At 41.9% G+C, this 24,702-nt stretch overlaps 1 protein-coding gene across 4 annotated transcripts in view; it reads left to right on the top strand.

Annotated features, from left to right (window-relative positions):
- The window catches only part of LOC124158038 (A-kinase anchor protein 200-like), a 66,915-nt gene that overhangs the window by 41,447 nt on the left and 766 nt on the right, over positions 1 to 24,702 (top strand). For all 4 annotated transcript variants that reach the window (XM_046533192.1, XM_046533193.1, XM_046533195.1 and 1 more), the window contains exons 3-7: positions 7,770 to 7,994; positions 18,979 to 19,044; positions 21,656 to 21,733; positions 22,688 to 23,332; positions 23,945 to 24,016. In XM_046533192.1, the coding sequence (XP_046389148.1) occupies positions 7,770 to 7,994; positions 18,979 to 19,044; positions 21,656 to 21,733; positions 22,688 to 23,332; positions 23,945 to 24,016 (1,086 nt within the window). The remainder of the gene's footprint in view (positions 1 to 7,769; positions 7,995 to 18,978; positions 19,045 to 21,655; positions 21,734 to 22,687; positions 23,333 to 23,944; positions 24,017 to 24,702) is intronic.

The following is a 24,702-nucleotide window of genomic DNA, read 5'->3' on the forward strand; positions in this document are numbered from 1 at the left end:
ACCACAAGAAAATAAAACTTCTAATTTCCGCTTATTTCATTTGGAATGTATTGAATGATATCTGATCCACCTTTAACTGGATTAACTTAGCGCTAAAAATAGCATTAAATCAGAATAAAATTCACGAAGAGACAATTTAATAACTCTGTCTTCTAATTTCAAATATGAATGCCGTTGAAATGAAAATACACAGCCCTGGTAACTTTTCACTGGAAAATTATTTATTGGTACTTATACGTACGTAAGTACCAACACTACGTAAGTACAATAATACAATACTACCTTATTCGTATATAAGTACCAATAAATAATTTTCCAGTGAAAAGTTACCAGGGTTGTGTATTTTCATTTCAACATGGATTTTCACAAAGTAAAAGCCGAATCGATTGAATTCATGAATGCCGTTTTTTAAATTCATATGGTGAATCGAGTTTTCCCCAATTAATTGCCGTAAGTATACGCTGTTTGGATCAAAAAATAAATTGTTTATAGTCCTGGGAGTGAGTGTCTTTCCGCTTCCCGAGGCTACGTTCTGGAAGGCTGGTTTTGCAGCTGTAAGGGCGATTTCACGAGCATTTCTGAGGAAGCTGAACGCCGGAATGGGAGCAGTTGTCGGGGCGTGGGATCTCACGCCGTCATTAGCACCACCACCACCACCTTTCTAGGTAGGGATTGGTGGTAGTTCGACGTTCCATTAAAATAATCCCTCGGTCCATCTTATTTATAATTCCAACACAATTCATCTCATATAGTCAATAGGGGAGGCCCATCTCCTTGATTGAATTAGCAAGACTTTGAAAATGTTTGCCAACATCCAGCTCCATAACGAAAAACTGACTAACGGTGGAAATCTCTCCGTGGTCTTCTTCGTGTAATACCCTCGACCCAATACAATGAAAGCGGACAGTTGGCCTCGTTTATTACCAGTGTCGTCACTAAAGAAGTGTCTGTATTCGTGAAATGCATGTACATATTAACCCGTGTCAGCATTTAGCTCGAGTTGCTACCCGCCTATAACTTGTAAATAATAAATTTTTAGTGTTTTTGACGGAAATAATTATGGTGTGCGTGGGTTATCCTCATCAATTTCGGCTTCCTTATATTCGAGTAGAATCCAAACAACGCGATCATTTTCAGACGGTGTTTAATTAGTGGCAAATCTATTTCCGGTGGGCGAAAATTGAAACTTACGTGATTATAGTTGTCTCTTTAACGGGAAAATCCGCCGGCGTCGTTTCCATCATATTATTGGTTCCTTTTATCATAATTCCGTATTATTCAATGTGAATTGGAACTTGTATATCTCGAATCGAAACCTAAAGTTGAATATCAAGCAACGATTGCTTCCCTCGGCCTCGCCGTATGATTTGAGGAACGATTGTCGCCTATATTATCTTGAGGGATTCAAAAATTCACCGCGCTCAAATGTCCATGATATTATAATGTTGAAATAGACCAAACATGATCTTTAATACAAGAATCAATAGCAATGTGATGAGTTTTCCCAGAAGAGAGATGTAAAAGATTGATTCCGGGCATAAGAATGGATTTTATAACTAATAACTTCAGCCTTTACTTTGTGAAACCTCTCCATATTGGAAGTAAGGAAATAAAACTTTGTAAGGTTCACTGTTATTTAATTATGGGCACGACCCGGGTTTCGTAACTTGGTTACATCGTCAAGTGACTGATCTTGCATGCATCATCCCCCCATTTCAGTCCGTGTTTAACCCTCACCCCCGCTCTTTCAACCAGTTCTTTTCCTTTCCTATAGATGTCCTCACAGTCACTTGTGTACTTGGTGTATAAATGTATGATGCATGCAAGATCAGTCACCTGACGATGTAACCAAGTTACGAAACCCGGGTCGTTCCCATAATTAAATAACAGTGAACCTTACAAAGTTTTATTTCCTTACTTCCAGAATGGGTTTTGTTCTGTTCGCGTACCCCGACATTTTCTTTCCCGCTGTGCCATCTTATCTTGTCGTGGGTCCAGTCGTCCAAACTCTGAGTCAGGTGCTTCCTGTCCCCCGCCCTCCCTCTGGGACCGCCTCCCCATCTACTGCCCACTCGGCAAGCGCCGCTCCGTCGTCGAACGCTGATAAGCCCTCGCAGCCGATGAGACCTCGGGATGCTGAGTCTGTAACCAACGGCATATCCGTCTTCCTCAGTCGAAATTGAGAACGCGATCGAGATCATTTTTAAATGCTCACGACTCACTCGAGACGAAGTCGAATTGCCTGGAGCATCATTATAGATGATAGTGGTGGTGATACAGAAACTTTTTTTTGACCTCGAATAGAGTAATATTTGTGTTTATTAAAAGTGTATTTTCAAAAGTTCGACTCATGTTCGCCCATCTTTACTGCGCCTTTTAATTAATTTAATTAACTTAAATTTCATTCTCTGTCTTCCCTCCAGTGTTTCGTCAGCTGTCGCTCTGTATTATATTCGATCCTGCTCTATCCTCCGTGGTGCGTGCCTCCTCATTTCTTCCTTTGTCTTACAGTCATTCCCATCTATCCAGCTTCCTCCTTTTCCACATCCCAGGAGCACTGATTCTCGCCCCCTCCTTGCATTCCCACGTCACGCGTCCAGTCATCGTGACACTCAATCCAAATCCTCACCACTCTCTCCATACAGTTTTTTGTCCATTTTGATGCATACTATTTTCTCTTATAATTGAAGGCTTCCTTTCCAAACCCTTCTCACCATTGAACTAACAAACTACTAAAATCTCCACGTTTTACGTCCGCCTATTCCCCAGACTTAAATTTCTGATCAGCTGTATTTTAACCGTATATGTTGTAATGTTAGAGTTGGTTAATTTCATTTGACAGAATTTGGCGTGGTAATGAATGAAGTATATTATATTAGGTACTGTTGACATCATTCAGACTTCCACGTGAAGATACACGTCGCAAGATGGCATTTTGTCCTTTGCTCGATGGTTTCACAGTTATTATTATGAGTGCTGACTAGGAGTTTTATCAGGGCTGAACAAATGCATAATGTTTATCAAAAAATAATCATAATGTTTATTTTCTCTGTCATAAACGACCTAAATAGATGCTAGAAAGGAAAACAAGTGCGTTCATAATTTCGATATTTTAATTTTTAATCGATGCATTTTTAAGCTTAATACCCCAACAGTATTTCCATTTTCATGTAACTAACGATATTTGACTTCGGCATACGCTCGGCTAATATTTGTAAAGTACGTAGCATGGTGATAGCCTACTTTTTATTATTATCGTATATAGTAAGTTTAATTTCATTTTAAATTTTATTCGTCCGAAAACATGGCAAACTGATCTTTTACATTTACGAACAACCACGCCCTGGACAGGGGCAACTACCTCAGGTGGGGTTCGACCCCGCGACCTCTTGTTTGGCTGGCGAGGACTTAACTCTGCCGTCGCCGCCGAGGCCGGCTATGCGTATCTTGACTATGCGTGTTATCAATTCGACCGGCTACGAACCATCAGGGGATCACGTGTCGAAACTACGGCCGCTGAATCATGTGACCCAGGCCTAACATAATGAACTCACCGCACGGTTCTGTCTCAACGGCGTTTATATTCTAGTTGTAATCAATATTTTTTTCAATGCGTTGACAGCCTTCGAAGTAGGAGTCAATGTAAAAAATGTATTTGAAAATACCATTTCTAGAGGATTTAGCCGGGAAAGCGGAGCTTATTTATCACCTCGTCATCCTATCTTCGGCGAAGTTGTGTTGGAGGAGCATGTGGTTTGGAAGGTGTGATATCTTCTGTTTGTCGGTGGTGCCTCCTTATAAATTGTATTGTGTGCGGGTGGAAGGATGGTGGTGAGTTATTCAGGGGCGTTGAATCACGGTGCGTTAGTGTGTTGGGGATTCTGCTCATGCCTTCCTTCCTTACACATCCTGTCTCTCGCCCTATCGCAGCCTTCGATCCCAAGGTTGATTTCCTCCTCTTCCATTTCATTTCCAGTCCCGCTCTTCCACAGGATACGGCCAACAGATAACCACGATGAAAATGGCGCTCCAATCATCTTTTCTCTTTCACTGGCAATTAGGGAAATACGTCTACCCAATAGACATTATTAATTCGACCTGTTACGAACCGTCTGGGAATCACATGAAGATGGTGTATAGTGGAGGGACTGGCGGCTGCTAAATCATGAGGCCCAATCTGGTGTTTTCGTTTGGATAACCATATTCTCTTATGTGAAACGAAGTGCCCTTTCTGACGCACAGCGAAAAATACTCAAGAAACTGCAATGAAATTTTAAAGAATATAATCCTTGTTATATCATGTGATTGTTAAATGTTATCAACCCCGATGTAAAGGCCGAGCAGTGCTGTTTTCGGTGGTGTGTGAAATAAATAAATATCAATGTGCGCACTAAAGAAGCACGTCGCTAACTTTGGAGATAGCTTTTATCCCATCAATTTTACAGTTTTGACTCCACAAAAGCATCGAATTCTGCACATATTTTTTTTATTAAGGAACTTACCCTCAATTCCAAGAAAAATGTGGCTAATCTCCAATTGCTCTCTACTTAATGATATTTCACCAGGTGTAAGACGATTAAAAAAAATCATATTCCAGTGACCTTAGTCGTAACAGCAACCCTTCAAGTCGCCTCGCGGCGTTATTTGACGGAGTTGAGATTTGAATCTTTTGACTTTCAGTTTCGTCTCGTTGAGTGAAGGTTAGTGCCGCGTGAAGGTGTTCGTTTGCATGCGTGACGCTGATCTTCTCGTAACGTTTTGTGGAATATAAATTCCCCGCTTGGATGGGTGCTATATTTTCACGCGGCATGGATTCCTTGCTTGGCGCCAACCTTGAATCTATTGAGTAGGCATGCCTCGGTAGCCCGGCTTTTATTGTTTTATTGTCGATTCGAGCTCTTTAGAAGTTGTCGCGTGTCAACAACTTTACGATGGCGTAGTTTCCTGTGTGTTATTCAGTTTTCATAGTCTGATATCGTAATGAATGCACACTGCCACGGTTTAATTACTTTGCTGATCATAACATCGTTGTTGGTACGAATCGTTGCGAAATGCCACATCCCTCACATTTCCTTCCGTATTTACAGCTTTGCCGTGTTTTTACCTCCCAAGTTCTGGTATTCCTTTGAATTTCTTGTCAGCATTCGTTGAAGACTACATCGCGCAGACTGCCTCTGTCGTACCCATTCCTTCCGTCGTATTATATCTCACCGGTCACATATTTCTGTTTTTGATTCAAAACCTCGAATAGATAAATTTTCCCTATTTCACTATATACCATATTTTGTCTTTCTTTCTGAATTAGTGTACAAAAATTAAACTAGAGGTCCTTAGAATGTCTTATTCGTATTGCACTTTCTCTTCGCCTAATTCTTTAGGCTGGTATTATCCCGTTACCTACCGAGTGTTTATTATCATTCTTCTCTGGTACATAGTCTCCTTTCGATTACCATACCTTGTGCCACGCGCCTTCGTGTAAGGCGCGCGCGTTTTTTTTCTTGAGCAATTAATTTTGGACAAAAATAATTTCATAAGAAATCGGTGCAACATGTCGCATGTTGTTTAATGGAAAAACAATGAATGTACAATATAATGCTGGCGCATGTTGTTCTTATGTTTTCCAAGTTTGAAAATAGCGGAATAAATCATTGTTTAAAAAATAATTATTTCCGTTCCTTTGACCATCGTTAGTGCTCGTTCGATTGAAGTGTAGTAAGTACTTGAAACTCTTGCTCGAACCATCAAAAAGGCAAGGCGAAATCATCACCGTAACAAAATTCACTCGCCAGGTACCTAATTTACTTACAATTTTCCTAATAAAATCACCTTGTCCCAAAGTTATTTTCCATCCAGGGGCCAAGAACTTCAAACTAATGGAACTTTACCAGCCTCGTTGGCGGTGGGGTTAAGTCCTCGCCTGCCAAACCGAAGGTCGCGGGTTCGAGTCCCGCCTGGGTAGGTTGCCCCTACCCAGGGAAAGGTTGTTTGTGATAGTCGATGTTATATGTTATTTTCCCCGCTGTAAAACGCCTGAAATGAGCTGTTTTCGGGGAGATGAAAATAAATAAAAGAATAAACAAATAATAACTAGTGATGAGATACGGAGGAAACAGAAAGTATGGATGGAGCGGGTGACGAGTTGGGAGGGGATGTTGAAAACTATGTCGGAGGGCAGAATGTGTGGCTAACGAGGAGGAGGAAGGAAATGAAGAATTAGATTTTTAGATGGAATGAGGTAGGCCTCACTGTGAATTGAAGAGGGAGGTTTAAGGTAGGCGGGCTCAGCCTGCTTGCATACCATACCATTTCCATGTAAAACCACGTTAATCGGTGGTGTTCAATAATAATGTTAATGTTTTGAGACCAGTGGGGGGGTATGTTATGGCGTCCAAGAGTCGGGAGTGGTGCTCATGGAACGCATGTGTCTGATGTCGTGGTGATTATTTTGCCGCAGCAAGCCATCCAGCCCAGAATGATCCAAAAAAAAGCGCCTTGTGCTTCACCGTTTCCTTCCGTGCAGCTTCATGGCCCACCCGCACCCTTTCTGCCGATTGTGAGCGTCAGGATCTTTGGCGTGGACTGCGCTCCTTATCAAAAGCCTTGAAACTCCCCTTCGCCCATCCGTCTCCCTTCCCCTCAACCCCCTTCCACCCCACTCATCACGCCAAATTAGTCCACTTTCTCGTGGTCGTTCCTTCATTGTGGTGGGCCAGGACGATGAGATGAATTTCAGCCGATTTGATGGGTACCGCTGGCCCTTACGATTTATTTTGGCCGTTCAAGGCGCGAGATTTGATTCTTGCCGAGGAATCGTTCTTTTAAACCGTTGAAAATAAACTGAAAGGCTCAACCAAACCAAATGAGCCCAGCTTCTTAAATTGACTCTGCAAACTGAAGGTGTGGGTTATGTATATTTTATATCACTTGCGTTGTGCGTATAAATGTTGCAGAATTAGCAGTCGAGACTCAAAGCTCCGATGGCGGCGCTGATAGCTGCCAATATGACGTACGCATTGAATATAGTGTTCTGATAATAACTTTTCTGTAATTATTGGAATCGTCAAGCCACTGCGAAAAATAAAATATACGATGTTAAGGAAGATTTTTGTTGGTATTAAGGAGGTATTAAGTTTGTTCGATATCTAGGTGGAACGAAAAGTAGCGATAAAGATTTAGGAAGTGATAAATTTTAGTTGAAATATTCACTGTTAGCTCACGGCGATTACTCAAACGGTTCCTAATGACCAAAAATGCCTGGCTCCGATAAAAAGCACTATTCTTAGCAGTAAAAGAAAAAGTTTAATACGTTGGTGACCTTTAACTACAATCTACAAACCACCGTCGAAGTAAATGATGAATTGTAGCAATGAATGGCCGTGTAGATAAACATGAATGCATGAAATGCATTACTCACGGCGTTATGGTAGATTAATTCCAACAAAATAACTAGTAAATCATAAGATCCTGGGAGCCATATTCCCTAATTCGGCTGATAGTTGGCACCTTCCTTGCATATAAATTGTTTCAAATGCAATTGAAAAATCGGCGTGTGATGCTGAACAGGTGTTGTTGGATTTTCTGGCTCTTCTCTGTTCGATGACCGAGCCCTCCTTCGTCCTCGGGGTTGGATGTTGTCGTGGAATTGTTTTGTAGGTTTTTATACTGGCTCCCGTGGTCCGTGGACCTGAGTTGGGGTCATTGGCTGTTCAAATGTTCGTGTGTGTTTGTAATGTGTGTGTGTATAATATTGTTGAAATTTCTCGTTGCAGGATGGCGAGGCGACGACCAACCACGTGGGAAACGGCAGCGCGGCCGATGGCGAGGTGGCCGAGGCCGCCAAGACGCCCGACAGCGGCAAGAAGAAGGAGAAGAAGGTGAAGAAGAAGTGGTCCCTCCGGTCCATCTCATTCTCGCGCAAGACCAAGCCGCAGCGCGCCGCCGAGCCAGAGGCAGCCAAGACCAACGGCGCGCTCGAGAACGGAGAAGCTCAGCAGGTTAGTTAGTTACGTCGCTCACGGTGCGAACAAGCGTCGCGTCCACTGGAGTCGTTCGTTACTTGAGACCACCAGTCGCAAGTACAATTCGGGAGTTGGAAGAAAAACCTAACTTGTGGCGAAAAAATCTTCCCAGTTCAGCTATTATCTCGTAATTTATTAGAAATTAAAAAAAATAAACGCAGGAGTGGCCTTTTAAGAGTTGGTGCCGTAATTGGAGTTTCGGCTCTTCATATCGATCGGAGAGAACCGCTCATTGAGGAAAGGAGCGACTCGCGTGATAGTGAACGAACCGCGCGAGTCCATTACACGGAGTCGGGAGTCCATTACACGGCCGAGTCGGCTAGTCGTGTAGCGAGTAGCATATTTGAGCACTGTAGGTCTTTTTTAGAGTAGAGAGTAGGGCAGAGTGTAGATATATTAGTGGGTTGAAAAATAAAGGGGTAAGTTCAAAACTTTTCACAGACAAAGATTCTTCCAGAAATGAGAATAGAGAAGTAGAGAGAAAAATCAGCGTTTCAGGTATTACATTTAAACACGAGAAGCGTCAGTCGAGCAACACGTTCAAAGGCAGTCAAGGCTCAAGTCATTTTGATAGTGTGTCAATAAGACATGCATTTCCATTTATCAGCGGTATAGAGCCTGTGAATAGTCTATTCGACAAAAGCAAATCAGAATTATTCCCGAATCGCAATAATACTAGTTCCGAAGTTTTAATCGTGGCTGTGGTTAATTGCCGTAGTTTAAGAAATAAGATTCCCGAATTCCACCATTTAATTCATAGTACGAAGTGTAACGTCATTTTTGGAACAGAAAGTTGGCTAACAGATGATGATTCAGACAATGAGATCTTCCCAAAATCGTTCACTGTTTATCGGAAAGATAGAATTAATCGAGTTGGGGGCGGAGTTTTTATAGCTGTAAAGAATTCAATCGTCAGCCAAGCGATAACCGTAACTGAGACCAGCGTTGAATCTGTGTGGTGTTTAATTAAATGTCCAAAATTCAAAACTATTTTATTATGTTCGTATTACAGACCACCTAACTCAGATATAACGTCAATGTTGGATTTTCAAAATCAAATAAACAGCGTAGCATCCAAGTATCCTGAAAGAAACTTGATTGTGGGTGGAGATTTCAACGTACCTTCTATAGATTGGGAGACTTATAGCTTCATTCCTGGTGGGAGGGATAAAGTGATCTGCGAGGCTTTATTACACACCTTCACATCTAATTCATTGTTTCAAATAGCATCCGCACCGAACAGAGGAGAAAATATTCTTGATTTATTAGCGACAAATATACCACATCAGGTAATAAACGTTGGCACTGTCGAAGGAATAAGTGACCATAGGGTAGTAACTGCAAAGTTTTCTCTAAATACCGCTGTAAACTTTAAAAAAGAGCGTAAAGTTTTCATTTTTAAAAGAGCTAATTTTGATGGGTTTAAGAGTCATATGAAAAATGCTTTCCCCGAGTTTCAAGAATCAGTATTAAAGTTAAATGTAGAGAATACTTGGAAAGCTTTTCTTTCGCTCGTAACTTCGGGAATAAATAGCTACATCCCTAGTAAAATAGTAAAAGAAGGCAGCGAACCGAGATGGTACGACGCGGAAGTGAGAAAATCATTGAGGCGACAGAGAGCGTGTCATGCTAAAATGAAAAAAGTCAGCACGGATTTATCCGCTAATGAACGCGAGCTAATAATTAAAAAATATAGGATGACTAAAGCCGCCACGAAGGAAGCGTTCAGGAATGCGTTCACGAATTTTAAAAGAAAAACACTAGTAGAGCAGTTACAGGATAACCCAAAAGCATTTTGGTCATATGTTAGGGAAGTTCAAGGTAAACGATCTACCGTATGTTCGCTGAGAAACGACAATGGAGATGTGTTGACAAGCAGTTACGATAAAGCCAATTTATTAAATTCCTACTTTAAGAGCGTGTTCACGGAGCCTTCCGAAAACTCACCCGGGACCGATGACAATCCCTGTATTCATAAGATGCCAGCTATTGACATTAGCACGCTCGGAATAGAAAATATATTGAAATCGCTTAGTCCAAATAAATCACCTGGTCCAGACGAAATCCCTTCTCGTGTATATAAAGAACTAGCCTCAGAACTTGCCCCCTACTTGCAGTTAATATTCAGTAAATCCATCAAGCAACACGAAGTACCTAATGACTGGAAAATCGCTAATGTAACGCCTATATTTAAAAGTGGAGACAAGGAACAGCCATCTAATTACAGGCCGATATCTTTAACGTCCATCTCTTGCAAAGTCCTTGAACACATCGTAGTCAGCTCGGTAATGAAACACCTAGACGCGCAAAACTTATTAATGGGAAATCAACATGGATTCAGGAAAAGCAGATCGTGCGAAACTCAGTTAGCGCTTTTCGCCCACGATATTTTAGTCTCCGGGGAAGACAACATTCCAGTAGACGCGATTTTTCTTGATTTCAAAAAGGCATTTGATAAAGTACCCCACGGAAAGTTAATATTAAAACTGAAATCTTATGGTCTAGACGAAGATGTTGTTTCCTGGATTAGAGAATTTTTGAGCGACCGCGTCCAAAGAGTAGTATTAGACGGTGCAGTCTCCAATGAGGTTAGAGTGACTTCTGGCGTTCCTCAGGGTAGTGTCATTGGCCCACTCCTATTCCTTCTTTATATAAACGACATTGGCGAAGTATTGCAGAGTAAGTTACGATTATTTGCAGACGACGCTGTAGTTTACAGAGAAATTCGTTCCAGCAAAGATATAGATGAACTAACGAATGACCTTGCTGCTATCCAAGCTTGGTGCGATGCTTGGCAGTTAGAATTAAATTTGGAAAAATGCGTCGTAATGAATTTCTGGAAGAAGAATAACTCCCTACAGCGTAACTATGTCATTCGGGGCGCGCAGTTAAAGGCAGTTGAATCTGTGAAATATCTAGGGGTTAGACTCAATAATGATCTATCGTGGAATAAACATATTCGAGAAATAACCGGTCAAGCTAATCGTAAAATGGGTTTTGTTAAAAGAATATTAGGAAAGTGCGACGACAAAGTGAGAGAAATTAGCTACTTTTCCCTCGTTAGACCACATTTGGAATACGCTGCCAGTGTTTGGGACCCTCATGAAAAAGGCTTAATAACAGAGTTAGAACGCGTGCAAAGAAGAGCTGCCAGGTATGTGAAAGGTCGTTACGATAGTCTTGTTAGTGTAACTGACCTCTTAGATAAACTCGGATGGGAATCTCTGTCGGACCGTAGATTGAAAAATAGACTAAACCTTTTAGATAAATTCAAGAGCAGTGTCTTTTCTGACGAAGTTAACCATATCTTGCGGACGCCAACGTACTACGGAAGATCAGATCATATAAATAAAATAAGAGAGATAGATTGCAGAACAGACAGATTCCGAATGTCATTTTTTCCACGATCAATAAGAGATTATAACGGCAGCAATAGAACGCGTAAATAGATTGCATGACTTGTAGTGTAGCCTACTAACCTATGTAAAACTTACTGCATGTTTCTGAATTTCTATTCTATATTCTATTTCTAACAGCATATAGTAGTATAATTTGTTATTATACGGGACGTTTCTTGGACGGTGTGGTGTGCATGTGGGAGTCCAAATGCATGCTGCATGCTGGTGATTGATCACCCCCTGCCAAACACCCTAGAGGTGGCTCGCAGGGTAATTTGTAGATGTAGATGTAGAGGAGCCTAGACGCGGTGATCCGCTGAGCTCGTGACGTCATGGATGTTTCCGCTCGAACAGCGAGCGCTAGAGGTAGGCGAGGGATCCCAAAGACTTCCTTCTCTCTCCTTTTCAAACTCTATCGTAATAGAAAGTAAATAAAAAATGCAGGGCGTGCCACCCTGGGGGTCCGGTGGCTGCGATTTTTCGGAGATCCTTTCTTGCTTTCGAGATGAGCATTCCGCCCATCGAATGGGAAGTTATTGCGTGGTGCCTTTTGCTAAGAGCCGACGCCAAATGCCTCCCTAAACTTCTCTGTGGTGTACATCCCCTCTAGCTCGAGGTCGCCTTCTCCCAACACCTCCTTACCAAGTAACGGAAATGACGTGGGATGCTGCAGGATTTGCAGAAGCTAATAATTGTCGTGTGTTCGGGTTAGGTAGTTGGCATAACGAATGGCTAAAAGTGGCCGTGGGTTTTGAACACTTGCTGGCTGAGACGAGTGTTCTCCTGAAACTATGCAACCAGTTTTCCTAAGACACCAATGTTGCCTCCCTCGAAACTGGCTGTTTTCACGGTGGTGCTTTCCTGACACCCTCCATCTCATTAATGTAAAAGTTAAATCAGCAGTGGGTTATTAAAATTAAATTATTAATGTAAAAGTTAAATCAGCAGTGGGTTATTAAAATTAAATTAAAATAAGCATGCCTACCAGCTGTAAAAATTTCTATTGATTTGGACCCGAACTAGATGATTCCTTGGGATCAGTCTTCTACTTCGTAGCAGTGGAATATTATAGAATGAAAATAATAATTTTCTTCGAACACCAGGTGGACATAAATAAATTCCTGGTTCTGTTCTCTCCCCCCCCTCCCCAAGTTTAAAGATATAATCGTAAACGGTTTCGTAGATTGGTCGTTGGCGTGAAATGAGGTGCCGTACGATGTCGCGTTAGCCAATTTTGAAAAAGACAATAATATTTTAACTAATTTGGGGTAAGGCATAAGTTGGGTATGAAGCCAATCCGAGGACTAAGGGAAGAGACAAAATTGAGCAACGCTTCCTTATTTAGGCTAATGTCCTAGGCAGAGAGCCGCTTTCTCCGGCACCCGAATATGGTCTACCGCGGCCCGTTGATGGAGGCGATTTTAGCGATGCTAATGATTTTTTTATGGCAATTTGTATAGACCAAAACGAAATAAACAGTATCTCATGTTATGCGCCGGTTGGAATTTCAGAGCATGTGTTAACGAACGTGAGGAAATGCCCGGGGACTGCTTATTCCTTTTGCGAAATTCCTTGTGGATGTATTCTCGACTTTGATTTAGGCTAACGAAGGAGACGGCTTCGACACCCAAGGGAGGACGCCGCCGCTTCTGTCTCCATTCTCTCGTTCATTTGTATAACACCTTTTAAAAGCATCAAACAATGAAAATAATCCCTTTCCTCGCCTTAACTCTGCGTTTTGAAATAGATGTCCACGTATAATCTTGTCAGGTACGCCTATGAATTTCGCAAGACCTACCATTTATTTCCTTAAGGGTCACATATTTGGCCAAGTCAATTCAGTTCTCACCCGGCGACTTGAACAACTTTTCGTGTGGACGCAAATTTCCGGAATATTTACCTTTTCTTTCTGTTTGAGCTTTTAATCTCAACTGCTTCATTCTAAGGTATAATTGTCTCTTCTGCAATCCATTTTACCTATTTTTCTTGTAAATTTTCATCAAGAGAATGTCATTCGAAAGTCAATTTCAAAATATTAAACTGACGAACTAATGAACTAGCTGTAGTATGCAGTTATTTTGTGGAAAATTCATATTTTGCGTTGCTCAGGGGGCTGATGGTTGACAGAGACATGAGAGCTCATTCAACGCTGCAAGCCCATGCTTTCCTCCTCTTATTTTATCGGTGTTCTGAAATACCCGGCTGCCAAGAGTCGACGCGCTGTGTTTCGAGTTGCTTTGACGTCGTCCGAGGGTTTATCATTATCGCGCACTCGCCAAGACATGGTATGAGCGTTGCTACAGGGACTCAGAAGCTGATGCCATTGTCCTCTCCACTGATCCAATCTTAATTCATTTCTCGGGCTCATCCAGGCTGTTGTCCCTGTCCACGCTGTAGTTTTTGATTCAGCTTGTAGAAACATGCGTAAGTCGTCAGGAAACGAGACTTCAGTTAGACCGGAAGTGATGCGTCCCCGTAAACGGATCGTAAATTAAGACGTACCAGCAATTATTCTCAAGCACATTGTTTGTGGGAAACTTCTAGCAAGTTTTATTTTTTTAATAAGTTAGAATTCCTCCAAATTGAGTGTAAATCAACTCTCTACCCTTAGGCGGATGTAGTGGCGGGGGGTCGCATGCTGGGACCACCGTGGGATGCAAGCGAGATGTAGTCGACCGCAATATACGCATATACGTGTACGCATTCATTACACGTAGCTACTACTATATGTGTATGATTTGCGGCTGTGGGCTGCGGCTAGCGAGGTGACGCTGGGATGTGTTGTCGGGGGGAGGTCTGTGACCTTGGTTTGTTAGAGGGCGAGTCAACAGGGGATGAGGGCTAAGGGGCTGATGACCTCCCTCACTCCCTCCCTCCCCTTCTGGGAAGGGAGCTGCGATTGGACACGGCCACATGAAACCAACCACTCCTCCTTTCTCTTTCATCCATCCGTTGTGCGTGCGTGTATTCCGAGGGATATTGCCGGTGAGTTTCCTTTCAGAGTGTTAACGGGGTAGGTTAGTGACTGCACGATTCCATCAAGAGTACTTAACGCCTTTCTTTTAAGAATAAGTTCTTCCATCGCGGAATACAGCCGCACAGGTTTTCAATCAATAGTAAGCTACACAGAGTTCGAATTATTCGATCCTTGCGATTTTAAGCAGTCACTTTTCATACCGAATTGCGCCGATCTATTCTCCATTTTCTCGCTAATTACGTGATTTACTCGAAAAGTAGTTCGATGACGGATCGACGTTTTTTCATGTCATGATTCTAATGGTTTGACGATTATCATGTCAGTTAATTGACTAAGCGTCACGCATTTCCTAGCATTAAAAACATTTTTGTTATGCCTGGTATGTATACCTATGCGAAAGCGCACAATTTCCTGAAGCCTTAGCTCGGAAAACTTATTTTTGTGGACATCATTCGATGTAGTTAAATTGCTGGAGCAAATTTCGAATCTTTGATGAACAATTCATGTATTTTCTTTTTTCTCATGCCATGATTCTTTAGACCGGTTAATAAAATTTAAAAAATCAATTGTAATGAAGTGGAGAACAACTTTCATGAGAATACGGTAGCGCAGCGTTAATGGCGGAGATAATAGAAAAACTTGCCATCAAGCCTTGGTAATTCACCGGACAACTTTAGCACGAGGATTGATCTAATTGAAATTAGCTTGAAATTTCTTGAGTGAGCGGACTCGCAGTCATTTCTTTCATTGACGCAAACAGTAGGTCTCGCCAGAAGGGATATCGTGTTGAGAAATGACATGGGTATTAGGAATAAATGAACAAGGCAGGCAAAGCACAAATCTCAAATTGAAAATGCTCTTTGTGCGGCAGTTTGCTGCTCGTTCTTCGAAGAATGATGAGTTGGTGGCGGCGTCCTGTAAACGTAACGTAATTTTTATAAGCGCCTCAAAGCTTCTAATATTTAAAGGTATTAAAGGCAAATTGGTATGTAAATTTTCTGTTATCCGGACGTCACACACCCTGCGCTAACATGGAAACCTTATTACCAAACAATACCAAGGATCTCACAACGTCAGCGTGAGGCACCGTAACGGAAGAAACTTAAAAATAGTATCATCCGTAAAGATTCCACGCAAGGTGGACGCGGTGTTGAACGCAAGAGGAAAACAGCTTTTTGGGATGCGGTAAATAGTTGCTGGGGATGAATATTAATGTGATGCTACGGGCTTGAATAATAATTATTATAATGGGGAAGTGTTTTAATTGGCCAAAAACACTGTCACTTCCGGAAACAAATTCGCCGCCGGAAAAGAGGACATTTTACCGATGTTATAATCTTCCTTTTTATCATACCCAACGTTTTAGTTCATTCAAGTTTAAAAATATTTTTTCTGCCATAATTACGGCAGAGATTGTGCATCAAGTAAGCAGGGCCGGCGCCCTTTGAGCACCCCTCCTCACTTGAGCCCCCCCCTCCTCCCCGATTTTTATGATAAGGCACAGCCACTCACATGAGGTAAAGTTCGGAAAAAAGGAATAAACAGATATATGGCTGACAGCATAAGTTTGTGCTTGAATTTTTATGCAGGGTAAAACATAGACAATTCAATCAAAAAACAGCTTGGAGTAAACTATATGAATCAGTTAAACTTTCATGCGACTAAAAAACCTTTATGAATACCCTTTCCAAAAATAATGTCTATCCTTAATTTATACAACAAAAAGGAAGAGTGACTTTAAAAATAAAAACATTACATACGTAAGTACTGCTGTCACTGAATGAACTGCCGCCCTTGAAGGGGCGCTCCTTGGACTGCGACGCCCTTTAACACGTGACTATTTCGCCTTTGGGTGAATCCGGCCCTGCAAGTAAGTACAACCAAACAGAATGTAGGTAACTCAATGCTAACGTTATTGAAGCGCGGCCTAGTCAGCCAATTAACTAGCCTGCCTTGACGGAGTCGTTCGCAAATACGTTGTCATCCACGTGTGAGACAGCCTTAAAAAGGGACGCGCATCACCAAGATGCAATACCCTGAATCCCAGCGGGAGACCCACCGAAAAGTAAAAGAAAACGTTAAAATATTAAGCGAATCGATTCGGCGCACTCTTGCGGCCAAAATCCTGTGATGGCTTCATTTGCATTGTGCAGAATCTGTTACTTATGGCCCGGAATGGGGTCGCTCAATCAGCCCCAAAATAATTGCTATTCATTCTTAGAAATACCCTGATAATTTTAAAATGAAGAGCGCGAAATTTGCCGCCCATTTTTTTCGCAAGTCGTTGCCGACGTCATTGGTGTTCCGATTCATCGGGGGAAGGAGTGAGAGTGCAAACGATATGGAATGGCCAATGCGAGCAGATGTAAGGAGGACTGGGGGAGGAAGCGAAGGTGAGCGGCTGAGCCCGTCGTGTCGTCTCAACGCGTCTGCCCAAGGCTTCTAACATTCACAGCCTGTATTTTTCCGCGAATTGCAGGAGTGTGCGACGCACCAAAAAACGGAAAAATACAGCTCTCTCTGCTTTTTAAACTGAATCACAGTGGGCTATTTGAAAAAAATGCACTCACTCGAGGGCGACAGAAACCTATGAAGCCACTGTCTCAGTCAACAAAATGAGACCGTTAAGTAAAATGCAGGCGTAAAATTTGCAACTGCGGCGAGACAAGTGAAGCAATGCGCTCGTGTAAGTATGTACGTCTTCTTTCTTGTGCGAAGTGTAGTTGGAGGGGTGGGAGGGGCTGTATGACCGCAGTGTGGGTTTGTGGTTTCCCCGTTGTCATTGGCGTGACCCCGACCTCTGGATCCTTGTGACGCGTGATCGCTCGCACTCGTCCGTGCCACCCTCGAAGCCCGGCCGCAGTCTTTAGGGTCACAGATCTAGGCTCTAGGCTAGGGTCACAGATCATTCCCGGGAGCTTGCAAGTCCCTTTGGCGGGGAGGTTTTCTTAGAGATGTTATCGGAAAGGTGAATTTTTAGCCTTCAGTTGAACCAATGCAAGCGTGAAAATCGGAGCAGCTAGATTTCCAGGTTGTCCACCGCGTCCATTCGTCTTCTATCGTGACGATGTAACGATCCGGAAATGTAAGAATTTCATTTTCCAAAAGATGCGCAAATGCTTACATCTAAATAATACCCTGCGAGCCACCTCTAGGGTGTTTGGCAGGGGGTGATCGATCACCAGCATGCAGCATGCAATTGGACTCCCACATGCACACCTTACGGTCCAAAAAGCGTCACGTATACTAACAAATTATACTACCATATGCTGTTAGAAATGAAAATAAAATTAAGAAACATGCATTAAGTTTTAAATAGGTTAGTAGGCTACACTACAAGTCATGCAATCTATTTATTCGTTAATTCCCTGCCATTATAATCTCTTATTGATCATGGAAAAAAGACATTCTGAATCTGTCTGTTCTACAGTCTATCTCTCTTATTTTATTTATATGATCTGATCTTCCATAGTATGTTGGCGTCCATAAGATATGGTTAACTTCGTTAGAAAAGACACTGCTCTTGAATTTATCTAAAAGGTTTAGTCTATTTTTCAATCTACGGTCCGACAGAGATTCCCATCCGAGTTTATCTAAGAGGTCAGTTACACTAACAAGACTATCGTAACGACCTTTCACATACCTGGCAGCTCTTCTTTGCACACGTTCTAACTCTTTTATTAAGCCTTTTTCGTGAGGGTCCCAAACACTGGCAGCGTATTCCAAATGTGGTCTAACGAGGGAAAAGTAGCTAATTTCTCTCACTTTGTCGTCGCACTTTCCTAATATTCTTTTAACAAAACCCATATTATATTTAGCTTGACCGATTATTTCTCAAATATGTTTATTCCACGATAGACCATTATTGAGTCTAACTCCTAGATATTTCATGGATTCAACAGTCTCTAATTGGGTACCCCGAATTATATAGCTGCATTGTGGGGAGTTATTTTTCTTCCAGAAATTCATTACGACACATTTTTTCAAATTTAATTCTAACTGCCATGCATCACACCACGCTTGGATAGCAGCAAGGATGTGACGCAGCTTAGTTGCCAGACGTCTGAGAATAGCCAGCTATGTCGAACTTGGGAAGTATACCTTTCACTTTCGACAACGGCTAACCTCCCTCTTGTCGAAAACGTCCTAGTTTCACCTTTCCTATGCAATGGTTTCACGGTTGGGACGCTATGGGACACATATAGGCACTCTTCACTAGGTGCTCGTCAGTGTTCAGTCTCACCTTGTGTGTTTCTCTCATTGGTCAGTTAACGACTATTGGTTACTCTATGATTTGTCAGTATTTTGTTTTCTTTCATGAAGGAATGTAATTGTGTTTTTATATTTTGGGGGGTCCAGACCCCATGGACTTCCCCGTGACTACGTCACTGGTACCAGGGTAGCAGATAGTGCTATATTAGTCTGAATAGTGGCTAGGAAAGCTGGATGTCCTTGGTTCTATTCTTGATTCAGGGGAAATTTTGAGGAATTGTTTCACTGTAACATTTTGAACGTAGCAGTGTTAAGCCATTTTTAGTTTGAATATTGTTTGTTGAGTGTAATTGGTGCTGATGTGTGTTTGCAGGATGATGCTGAGGCAAAGAATGGTGGGGGGGAAGAGGCACAGGCGGTGGAACCCACGGATGAAAAGGTCAGAATTCACCACTTACATATGTAATTGGGTGCAAATACATTCATATCATGTCTTGGAGAATTTTTAGTTTCCGTGTGGGGATGAATTTTAGCCGTTGCTATTGTTATTTTTTTATTCGGTCATTCTAGGTTTCCATGTTTACAATAAGGATTTAAAAAATGCTCATGCTTAAAAGAAAAGGGTTAACCTATTCTTAACCTAACCTGTTTTGGGTTAACCAATTCTTATCTCATTGTTCAACCAAATAATTTCAATGATGAAGTAATTGCAATAATAAGCACTGCTCATTGCACTGTAACTATTGCACTATGACTACTCCATTTAAAAGTCCTTCTCCATGTTTGGGAAAGTTCTTTCCATCGTAACACAGGTTGTATGAATAGGTTGTGAAGCATACAATTTTAGGCCAAATTATAGAAGTAGTCTTCAGTGTGTTTAATTTTTTTGTTTTGGAATTATAGTAAACTTAATTATGATATATGTACTACATTAATTTATGGCATTAATTGTGATATGTGTAGCATTTTGCTTGATGGGTTACTTTTACTTTCATCATATATGTACCAATAAAATCAACAGATTTAGGCGTTACTTGGTGGAACGATGATATATTCATGGTTAAATAAAAACACAGTACTATTCCACAACCATATATTTGCAGTCTACTAGTTTCAACGTTACAACGTCATTATCAAGATATTCTTGATAATGACGTTGTAACGTTGAAACTAGTAGACTGCAAATATATGGTTGTGGAATAGTACTGTGTTTTTATTTAACCATGAATATATGTACCAGTTAATGCCAGGGGGATTGTTTCTACTTCGGTTCTCAGACTTATTGGACAGTTTTGGCATTTACGTTGTTCTTGTAACTTTAACTTTCGATGAGGTACTATTTATAAAGAATTGTAGAATTCAATACCATATCTGAAATTATCAATTATGTATTGTCATTTTTTCCAACGATTAGGGTTATTGGGAAATCTTTAGGATTTTTCTTATGTTTTCATAAAAACTTGAAATCGTATTGGAAATTTAAGCAGGTCCAAGAGATGTCTTAAAAATACTAAGCCTTTCATTACATCCTGTTGGAGTTATGTCTCCTGAAAAGTTTATATATTATTCCTTCTCCGCTTAGTGCTGTGGGAAGATTAGGAAAGGAATTAAATGCCTTTTTGGGAATGCTTCTTGTACAATTTCCTAGCGTGTCCAGTCCCTGGCCTTCCCTCTCCACTTGGACGATCCGTGGGTCAAAATCCCAAGAGTGTTTCTCTTCTGGGAAACATACGTTTCACCTCGAAAGAGGTGGCACCTCCTTTTTCCCAGCATTTTCGGTGTTCCTTCATCTGGGTGGTAAGTTCCGGCCTGTCTGACCGATGGACACTTTTTCATTATCCTTACATTTTAAATACGCCTGACTGTTGAAGGGGATGGATCTTATTTTTCGTATGGCAAAGCAGCTTTTCCATGATGACCGGATGGTAAAAAAAAAAGTTCCGAGTTTTTTGAGGGTATGTTTTTACAATTTTGTAGGATATATCACCAATGAACTGAATTTTACGCCACGTTTTGGGTTTGGTTGGGGGCAGCATGAGGGTGTACAAATTTATAACAGAAACTTTGCGTTGTTTCTTATTTAATAGTCTTGTCAATTAATTTTTCACTGTAGGCACTAGCTAGAGCTATACATTTGATTATGTTAAGTTTTTATAGGAATTCCACCGGTTGAAGGGGTAGGGACATCAGTCTATAAATTAATTATGTGGTGGAATGATGCCATTTTGTGCACTACAGTATCAACCACGGCCATTGAAACCTCTTTGTCATTTTAGCACTTTTTCCTGTACACCATGAAATCATGTTTGCCGTTGTTCAGGGGTATTCTAAAATCTAAAAGAAGAATAAAATAAAATGTTAGGATAATGAAAAAGTGTCGATCGGTCAGACAGGCCGGAACTCTACACCCAAATGAAGGAGCTCAGAAAATGCAGGGAAAAAGGTGAAGGCCATTTCGAGGTGAAACTGGGCACGCTTGACAATTTGGGAATTGTGCAAGAAACATTTCCAAAAGTGCATTTCCTTAACCCCTAGACTGCAGGAACGTTTTTTTTTTTTACATTTTGTACGCTGAGTGCGGTAAAAGGTTTTTAAACGTTTGACCTTGCTCGACTACCTTCTTCAGTTTCCCAAAATTTTAATTTTTACGTGGATAGAGCCCAAGTGCTTTTTCCCTCGGACACTTATGGGATCGCTAATGCTGCTCAACTCTCCTGCACCATCCCAGAAAAACTAAACGTTTTAAAACGGTCCTGCAGTCTAAGGGTAAATGAGTGCTCAGGCATGCATGGGCTACTCCCACTCCTTGCCATCCCATTCCCCAAGTGCACCACTCAATGTCCCCCCCCCTTCTCTGATGGTCCAAACGTGTCGTACATTATTAAATAAATTTGTGGAAAAATTGCCAACTCTCTTTTTCATTAAAATTGAAATTGTGTCAGTTTTAAATGTAATATTGTCAATTTATTTTGGGACTCTAGATATTTTGAATTTTTCCATGAATCCTCTGGCTCCAATGGGTTGAAACATCTTTTGTCTGTGCTCTTTAGAAGGGAGAGACGGCTGACGTCAATGGAGGGACAGTGGAGGAGAAGGCAGTTGAAGGTGCCGCCGCTGAGATCAAAGAGGTAAGGGATGCATGCACTAGTGGGAATCAGGTGTTCTACTTTTTATCTATTTGTGGCTGTATCGTTTTTTATCCCCATTTCCATTCTGTAATTGATACATATTTTGTGTGGTGCTCATCAGGCAATAGAAGTGAAAAGAAAAGAGGAAAAAAGAGTGTCTGGCACTGAGAAACGGGAATGGCTCTAGGAGGTCTTCTCACTGAAAAGTTAGTCTGTATTTTATGTAGCAATCGTTAAGCTCCATTTACATGGTATTTTCTAATGGATACCAAAGGAAATCAAACTGGTCAAACAGGCACATAATGTTCCTATAGTTTTTCCTCTATCATTTGTGGAGGGAGGTACTTGAGCTGTAGCAAAATGGATAGTGTTCACTCTCTTTAATCTTTATATCACTGCCTCCTTAAGCTGCCTCAATACACTTGTGGTAGGAAGTGTTAGGGAACCAGCTTCTAACAAGGAAAGAGTATATGCATTGGCCTTACTTTTATTGAAGCCTAGTTTTTATTTTGGTCAGGTGTTCTTTCCATGATAAAAATGATTGCTATTCCTGTCCAAATGGCAGTGTCACTCTCCTATGAGAGCTGAGTTGTTAGCATGGATCTAGTTCTTTATTTCGTACTGGAACATGTTTGTTTTCAATTGCTCAAACAATGTAATCTTTGCTTGTATCCTCTTGAGACTCTGATGATGCCGGATGTAATCCACATGAAAGTTGTCACATAGGTACTCATTCTTATCTGGTAGCCATTAAAGTAAAAACCCACCCCTTTCCTTTAAATTTTATTTAGCTCACCACTGTTAACTTTCCCTCCCAATAGTTTGCCGCATGTGCAACCTTGTCTGTAGTGAAGTAGCCGCCCTGTTTAATTATTTTGTCCAGGGGCCATTCCTCTACACACTGAATGTGTCCTGGTTTCTCCGCTGCAAACCTCACTCTGGTTATCTTTAAAGGAGCCCAAGGGTGATGTGTCGTCCCCTGCGGAGGTGACAAATGGCGTGGAGGCTGCCACCCCCTCGACGGCCGTGGCGTCCCCTACCGAGAAGGAGGGGGAGGAGGTTCCACCTCCGCTGCCCACCACCCCCCCACCCTCTGAGCCAACGCAGGAGGTGAAGAGCGATGCTGCCGACGTTACGGTCGTGTCCGTCTCTGCAGAGGCTCCACTGGCCCCGCCCGAGGAGCCCATCGCACAAACCAAGGTGGAAGGCACATTGATGGCCGAGCCAGAGGCCCCAATTGCTCAAGAGGAGCCTCAGCTAGTGGAGGCAGAGGCCCCAAAGGAAGAGGTTGAGGAGGCCAAGGTGGAGGAGGCCCCAAAGGTGGAGGATGAAAAAGAGGAGGCGGCAATGGTGCCCGAGCCCCCTGCGGAGATCCCCGAAGTGAAGGAGGCGGTGGTGCAAGAGGAGGAAGTGGCCAAGGGGGAAGTTGAGGAGTCCGTGAAAGAGGCCGTTGCGGTGGAGACAAAGGAAGAGGAGGAGGGTGGGGAGGAGAAGCAGCGAGTGGAAGAGCAGACAGATGATGCCCTCTCCCCACCCGCCGTCAACATTCTGCCTCCCAGTCCTGCTCCACAGGCGGAAGAGACAGCCACTGAGAAACAGGTAGGCGTCTGCTGCTGTCAAATTGAGGTCTAAGAGTGGAGGTGGGCCACTTTTTCTCTCATCACCCTTCTTCCCATGCATCTCATTGGATGCCCTCCTCTACCATTCTTCCTAATCGCCTCTCCTTCAAATTTTCACCAGGCCATTGTGTTTCACGTTGTGGCAGATGATGTGCCATCTTATTCCCGAGCATTTCAAATTACCTCTCTCCTTCTCCTCTTAGAACTTCAACAGTACACACTCTATCTTTCAATTAAATCTTCATCGTTCTTCAGTTATACCACATCTTGGAAGCTTCCAACCTTGAATGGCTTTTGAAAATGCAGTCCCATATGATAATTGTCAATATTCAAGTTTCAATGCAGATCCTGTTACCTGAGGATGATGCTCTCTGTTAATTTTGGTTGTGGCCTTATGCCTAGCTTTTTCTGTTGCCACTTCATTTTCTCAATAGATGCTCAAGTTTATTTGATAGAGGGCTGCCTTTCTCCTTGATATTTTTCATGTCTTTGCATCGACTTATGTTCGGTAATGGATCCATGTATTTGTGTAAACAGGTATCCATTGCTGATTAGCTTGGAAGTCTTTTTAATAGTTTGATTTATTTCATAGGAAACTGAGCCAATTGAGAATGGTTCTCCAGAAACGTCTGAAGAAGTGTCGAAGGTTGAAGAATGCTCTAAGGTCAGTTTTGCCTTACATTTTCTCAGGAGGAAAATTACTTCTTTACTATGATTTATGATTTGAGTCCCAAGGCATCAAGGTGATGCTTGGATTGCCTGGCTACAATTTGCACGTGTTGGCCTTCACTTGAGAAGTTGTGATAGATAAAGAGATATGTAGAGATATTGATAGAGAAAGTAAGAGTGTTCAACAAACTCTTGCACTGGAGGGGGGGCATAATTTATACTGATGTGAATTATCACACAGTTGAGGCCCTCAAATCCAGAAAGCTTGGGACCTAAGGGTTTCTGGATTTCTGGTCTTCAGCTCGTGGAAAAAGTGGCACACTTTTTTTGAGAATTTTAATGCAATAAAACTATAACTTAAGACAATAAGACTGTAGCTAAATTTATAAATGTGTTCAGGCTCTTGTGTTTGATATTTGAGATCCCTGCCTAGGTTGTTAGCGTATGTTCATAGCGTGTGCTAACTTCCAACTCGTCCCAGAACAAGGCTCGGAGAGTAGTGCCACGAGGTGGCAAGTCGAAACACTACGCAGGAGAATTTTCAAACGTTCCAGAATTCTGGTTTTCCGTGTTTCCGTATTTGATGTCGTCAACTGTAATTGGTTTTCACTCCCAGAAGTTCACTCCAAGTTGTTGGCACTGTTTGTGTTGAATGAGAATGAGCCGTAATGTGAGTCAGCG

This window comes from Ischnura elegans, chromosome 4 (assembly GCF_921293095.1).
Source record: "Ischnura elegans chromosome 4, ioIscEleg1.1, whole genome shotgun sequence".
Classification (NCBI taxonomy): Eukaryota; Metazoa; Arthropoda; class Insecta; order Odonata; family Coenagrionidae; genus Ischnura; species Ischnura elegans.